We start from the raw sequence: 7,074 nt of genomic DNA on the forward strand, positions 1-7,074 counted from the left end.
TGTAATTTTTGTCCTACAAACCACGGAAGCTAAGAAAGACCTCTTCAGGTCTAAACTAGAAGCCACAGCTGCTTTAAAGCAGTTGGTAGTGCATCACCTAGGAAGTATCCAGATAAAGACAATAATTGATGATTTTACTGAAGTTCTGAAGAAGATATGGAGAGTTTGAAAGCTCTAGTTACTTCTTCTGAACTATACCAGATAGTATTAAAGACATGACATTTTTACCCAGTTCCATCTTTCTCCTTATACCATCATGGGTACAGGAAACTTCTCTTCCGTGAATACCCCTTGCTAAGACCATAATTACTGCAGAATAAGGACACGGTTGGAACACCACATGGAAAGAGTCTGACAGGGAAGACTGAGAGACTACACTAGCATGATTAAAAAAAGAAAAATCTTGAGATAGTTAGACACAATATTTCTGGAGCAAGTTTCTCATTTCCTACCTAAGAAGTCTCTCCCTTCTTAGAGGACTTAATTCAGCTATCTTTGGAATAATTAACACAAAACAAAATTAAATATCTCCAGAGAAATGTAAATTAATTGAATATCTAATATCACATTTTCAGATCTTCTAATCCTTGCTACTATTTTTAATGTAGTAACATAATATCTATTCACACATTACCAGTCAGAATAATATGAAAAATACTGACATTAAAATATGTACTTAAATCACACCCGCCTCAAAATTTCAGCTCTTTTCATGCAGTCCTAGAACTGTTACAAATACTGGCCTACTGCCAGCGTTAACACACATTGGAGAGATGACATAAGGCTGCTTAAAAAGCTAAATCTCAAGTTTTGTAGAAACTGTTAATGGCATCAACTACAACATGATGACAGCTAACATCAAAACAGTTCTACAGGGATTTTTACATTCTCATGTCTTCCCTGGTTTTAAGGGCTCTGTTTTTAAAGTTTTCTTATAATTTTATGCACAATGAACTTTCTGCAAGAGGTTTAGTTGTTTTGTTTCCTGAGGCAGAATATTTCCAAATAAAAGCTGACAAAGTTTCACTGGAAACATTTTGTTAAGAATCATTAATATAAGTTAAACCTTAAAGCTCTTCCTTCCACAGAACTGCATTCTGTGATAGCTGAGGGACACCTTTAACCATCCCAGAAAAAGAGTACATACAATAAAAAACATAAGCATCTGAATTAAAGATCATCAAATTTGCTCTTCAGTCTTTGAAATAAATTTACTATCTACATCCCCTAGAAACTGACTGGATTAACAACAACATTAATGTCTACTGTCTAAGTACTTCTCTAACACAGGGAGACAGAAGGAAAATAAACGAATTATTTTTTTTTTTTAAGTAGTTTCCCAAATACAGACAAGAAGCTGTTGGAAGAATTAAGAACAGAAGTCAGGTCTCAGGAGTCTCATATTCTAGTTTCTTGTTTACTCAAGGATGATGTGTCTCGGTTAACTTTGTTAATGTCGTCTTTGAACTGAGTTTTCTGGAACCTTTCCAGAACTGAACCATCAAGCTCTAAGTATGTACCAAGGAAAAACATTAGTGTTTTATACAGTTTCTTTTTATTAAATAGACAAAAATCCTAACTGTAGGGTAGAGATCATCTTCATGGCACTTACAGACTCTTCTTCCAGAATCATACAGTACTTTGGGTTGGAAAGGACCATAAAGGTCCGCCAATTCCAACCCCCCTGCCATGGGCAGGGATACCTTCCACTGCACGAGTTTGTTCAAAATTTCATCCAGCCTGGCCTCAAACATTTCCAGGGATGGGGCATCCACAGCTTCTCTGGGCAACCTGGTCTAGTGCATCATCACCCTCTCAGTAAAGAATTTTTTCCTAGTATCTAATCTAAATCTATCCTCTTTCAGTTTAAAGCAAATCCCCCTTGTTTTATCACTACATGACCTTGTCCAAAGTCCCTCTCCAGCTCTCTTGCAGCCCCCCTTTAGGTACTGGAAGGTGCTGTAAGGTCTCCCCAGCACCTTCTCTTCTCCAGGCTGAACAAGCCCAGCTCTCTCAGCCTGTCTTTATAGCAGATGTGCTCCAGCCCTCTGATCATCTTTGTGGCCTCCTCTGGACTTGCTCCATAGCCCTCTGATCATCTTCTGAGCTCTTCTCTGGACTTGCTCCAGCAGGTCCATATCTTTTGTGTGCGGGGGACCCCAGAGCTGGACACGGCACCCAGGTGGGGTCTCAGGAGAGTAAAGCAGAGACAGAGAATCAGTTCCCTTGACCTGTTGGTCACATTCCCTTGATGCAGCCTTGGATACTGTGTTGGTTTTCTGGGCTGTAAGAGCACATTGCCAGGTTATATTTTCTCATCAATCAACACTAGCAGGTGTTTCTTTCTCATCAGAGCTGGTCCAGTTAATGTAAAATTTCTGCAACAAATATCATACAGCCAAACCAATACTGAAGATTCTCATTTTATAATCCCAGCACAAATCATGCAGCTATTCTGTAGAAGTCAAAGAGTTATGTTGATGTCACAAAACTTGCACAACAGACTTTACAGACACACTTAGGATATGGATTTCTCAATCAAAATTGCTCAAACTACAAACTACATCAGAAAGAAAGAAAGAAGAAACAAAACAAAAAAAAAGCAACACCCCAACAAATCCAGAATGAGAAACAAGCCACTTGAACTCTTGTGGGACTCGTGAAAACTAATGCCATTCTCTCCTACTGATGTAAGCATAGCAGCACCTTGCTTTTTGTTTCTATTCCAGTTGTCTTATGCAAACTAATTAAATATATATGCATATTTTCATCTGCAGCAGGCATAATTCAACACTGCATTAGCACTCCTGCATGCAGTAGTACAAACACATCTATGCAATCTCATAATCGCAGTTTATTTCTTGTTGGCTTTAATCTTTGTGTCAGATGCAACTTTATCCCAAACTGGCACACAGATCTTCTGAAACACCGGAAAATAAGGAGCTTATACTGAATAGGAAGGCCTAAAATTGCTTCAGTTACAAACTACCACAGTCTTGGAACATAGCATGAAGTATCATCTTGGTTTTTTTAGACCTGCATTTCTAACCATTTGTTTTAACTTCCCCTGTGAATTAAGCATATTAAAGTTAAATCAAGCAAGTCTTTCTCTCCCACCCAAAAGTAAAAATATAGTTAAGCACTTCAGAAGTGTTTTGCTTAGTGAAAAGGATTCATACCTTATTTCGCCTCACTCTGAATTACTGGTTAAATCTGGTTATTAAACAAATTTCACCTTTTACTTTGTGTTTCTGTATTGTTTTGACTAAAACATCGGATTCTCTTTAAGTAATGCAAAAACATAACTGAGGAATCCTAATTTTGGAATTTTACATTTAATTCATGAGTGACCCTCATCTTCTGTGGGGAAAGCATTTTCTTCTGCTCCTACTCACAGCTCATAATACACACTGCACAAGGATAGGCAAAAATAAACTATGGAGTCACATTTCTTTTGTCAGAAGACAGAAGTTGTCTGGATAACTCAACTGTGTGCATTACTTTGACAATGAATATTTAGATTTCCTTTCACCCCATTATAATGGTGGGTTTGTTTTGACCTGATGAAGTGCCTTCTGCTCTAAACCCAAAGGGAGAGTTAACACATCTTCAAGACACTCTTAGAGAAGAGCTGGAACAAAAATTAAATAAATGGGGACAACAGTTGAAAGATGTGAGAAGTATCTTATATATAAGACATTAAGCAACTTGAGAAGCACAGTTAAGAAGTGGTACTCCTAACAATAAATTCCTAGACTACTGAAGAAGAATTCTATGCACATCTGCTGGCAAGCATTTGAAAAAGCTAGAACAGCAGAATTTGGTCAACAGACCTTAACAGAAATATTGTAAAATCTTTTTGCAACAACTTACTTCAAGGAATCTTCTGCAAAGTGAAGTTAATTCTTCTGTGAGAGTTAAGTCCCAATTAGGGAAATAAAGTTTTTTATGTTTATATTTTTCCCCCGTAGCCTGACTCCTTTCTCAAGGATTAACTTCTGCAGCCAGTTATCAAATCAGGCTTCAGATTCTAGAGCAGATTAGAAAGTTTAGATCATACTTTACCCAGAAGTTTCTATAATTCTTTTAAGCCTCCCTTCCTGAAAGGTCAAGTAATAAACAGAAATGTAGGACCTGAGCCCTCTAGCTACAGAACAGTCAAAATGTGCACCTCTACCTCAATGAAATTCATTTTATGTAATACCTTTAATCTTAATCCTAATTGTTAAAATCTTAATTTTATTGCTGAAATAGGTGCAAGAGACGTATTTTTATATACACCCTGGTTTACATTTAAAAATACTATTATTCACTCCAGACCTTCACTCAATAGAAAGATCAACTGATTTTCCAAGCTTTCTCCCTAAAACTTGAAAACAGAACACACAAACTAAAACACTGCCAGAAGTCACTGGCAAACATACAAGACTCCAGTCCTGCAAAAGTCTAATTCACTTGTAAACTCCTTGTACAAGCACATAGTTTGCAATTATTTTAAATACACAGCAGAAAACAACTCAGCTTTTATTTTCACTAATCTGAAATCTTTGTCAGGACAGACTTGTACACAATATATAGAATTTTAGATGAACCCTACTATGGATCATAAAAAAAAATGAAAAAAAAAAGGTATTTACTTTCACTCTCTTTACATTTTCCAGCATGTGAGTTCAAAATATTTCAGCACCATGCATTTAAATCCATAATTAACTCACATCCACCTCAAGATATCTGACGCATAAGTGAGAGTGCACATGGTACATGTCCAGTGATGTGGAACTCATGGGTAACACACAAATGACTTCACATCAGAATTGGAATGCTGTTCCTGAAATAAACTATAAACTGCTGGGTAATTTCCTAGAGAAAGTAAGGGAAATATATCAAAGGCACACACACAAATATAAGTTGTTCTTCTTTGACTTTACATATTCACCCAGGCCTTACAGTAAGCCTAAAACACATTTAAGGTCTCCAGGTGCTTTTTACACCTTTTAGGGAGCACAAATCTGTAGTAACATCTTTAATGTTTTAATTCATTATTTGTCTGCACATGGAGCAAAACCAAGGAGATTCTTCATCTTACTATAGTCCAACTTTTCTCTTTATGCAATTAGTGTTCCACTGATGTTAACACCAAAAGAAACTGGACTTTGAATTCAAGGACAAGATACCCCTCAGCCATCAGCTTTCCAAAATATTAAGGTGCACAGTGTGCCACGATAAGTACTATTTTTAACTGGTCAATGGTGCATCAACTGTACATAAATATGAACTGTCTCCACTGTGAGACTGCCAGCAGTCTTCCTTCTCTTCACTCTTAGTTCCAATGAAATGTCACCTTCATCCATTTTAGCATACATGTTAAGAATACTGGCAGTTCCCACAGTGCTTTAAAAATACCTTTAAACGTTCCAGCTATTAAATTCCTGACAAAAATTACTTCTGCTTTCTCTTTAATAAAAATAATCTGCTTCTCATTTCGTCAATAATGTTATTTGCCTACATCTTGAGCATCACACAAGAGAGATTACAGCACCAAAGCAATGTCTTTTCTAAGTAAATCACAGCTACAGCCACATCTGAAACATTGGGCCTACCTGCCTTAGCAATAGGCTTTGAAAACACCTCCTAGCTTGACTCCAGCCTCTCACAAAGATACAATGTATTCTCCAGGCTAGGGATGACATAATGAAAACTGTTCAACCAGCAATAGCAGACCAGAAATTTTCTTCACCCTCACCATCTAAGGCATTTAAGCTATTACCAGACACTTTAAATAACAGCACTTCAGCAAGGGGAAGGCAAGCATCACTTGAATTTCTCCGTTTAAAGAGACTCGGAGAAGGGCTTAGAGCTAGAAGAGGAGCTACAATTTCCACAGAATGAATAACCAGCACCAGCCCAGCAGCCAGGGATCCGTTCCCGCACACCAGGATACCTGGCTGTGCCAGGCGGGATTCGGACACAACTAGCGGGGGCCGGTACTGCGGCAGCTCCCGCGAGCGGCTCCTCTCCAGCCCCGCGGCTCCCGGAACGCCGGAGCTCTCCCCGCGGGACCACGGCGCGCTCCTGCCCGCGGCGACCGGGTGATGTTCCCGGGGACCGAGGGCGCTCCAGGCTTGGCCTCCGGGGTACAAATCCGGCCGCATCCCACCCGGATTTGCCATCAGCCCCGATAGTCTGTCCCTCTCCAGGCCCATCGCTGCCCGCATAAAGGCAAGGAGCGAAGGGAAACAGAGCAGAGGAGGAAGACACCGAAGGCGGCGGAGGACCTGACGCGCCTCCCTCACCTTCGTCAGCTGGGCGATCTTCTTGCTCATTTTGAAGTGCAGGTCCGGGCTGTGCTCGGCGCCCAGCCCCGCCTGTGCCGAGCCCGAGCCGAGTTTTCCCGCGCCGGGCGCGGAGCCGCCGCCGTAGCCGTGCTGCGGCTGCTGCCAGCCCATGCCCGGGGTCGCCATCTTCACCGCCCGGCTCCCGCCGCCGCTCGGGCTCCGCTGCCGCCTGCCTTACCGGGAATCGAGCCCAGCGCCCCGGCCGCGATCCACTGCCCGAGGCGGCTCCTCTCGCCCCGGGTGCTTCCTTCGGCCGCCGCCCCCGCCGGGCTGCGGCGTCAAAGCTCTCGGGGACGCTGCGAGAAGGCGCGCCAGCCTTTCCTCTCCTGGCCGCGCTGCCCGGCCCGTCCTGCCCGGCGCCGGGCGGGGGAGGCCGGTGGGGTGGGCCGCGGGCGCTGCGCGGTTGCCGGGGCCGCCGCCGCGCTGTTTACGCCGCGCGGCCCCGCGTCACTCGCCGGCCCCGCCCGCGCGCTCCCCGCCCGCGGCCGCGCGCGCCGCCCAGCGAGCGGGGCGCGCGCCGGGCTCCCCCCCCCGCCCCCGTCCCGGGAGCCGGGAGCCGGGAGCCGGCCCTTCTGCGGGAGGGGGCGGAGAGAGCCCCTCGGCCGCGGGGGCCTGGGCACGGCGCGGGGCAGGGTCGGGGCTCACTCAGCGCTCCCCCTCCGCGGCCGGGCTCGGGCCGTGTGCGCCAAGCGCCCCAGGCTTCTCCTCATGGGAAGCCCTGAGCGTGTGGCGGAGGACG

The 7,074-nt window shown here is 43.7% G+C and overlaps 1 protein-coding gene across 8 annotated transcripts in view; it reads right to left on the minus strand.

The window, feature by feature from the left end:
• Window positions 1-6,739, minus strand: part of FAM184A (family with sequence similarity 184 member A) — a 74,536-nt gene extending 67,797 nt beyond the window's left edge. For 7 of the 8 annotated variants that reach the window (XM_032101572.1, XM_032101570.1, XM_032101567.1 and 4 more), the window contains exon 1: window positions 6,294-6,461. In XM_032101572.1, coding sequence (XP_031957463.1) covers window positions 6,294-6,461 — 168 coding nt within the window. Of the gene's footprint in view, window positions 1-6,293 lie in introns of all 8 variants that reach the window. The other variant, XM_032101565.1, reaches the window with a different exon arrangement.
• Between the last annotated feature and the right edge of the window lie 335 nt (window positions 6,740-7,074).

This window comes from Corvus moneduloides, chromosome 3 (genome assembly GCF_009650955.1).
Source record: "Corvus moneduloides isolate bCorMon1 chromosome 3, bCorMon1.pri, whole genome shotgun sequence".
NCBI lineage: Eukaryota > Metazoa > Chordata > Aves > Passeriformes > Corvidae > Corvus > Corvus moneduloides.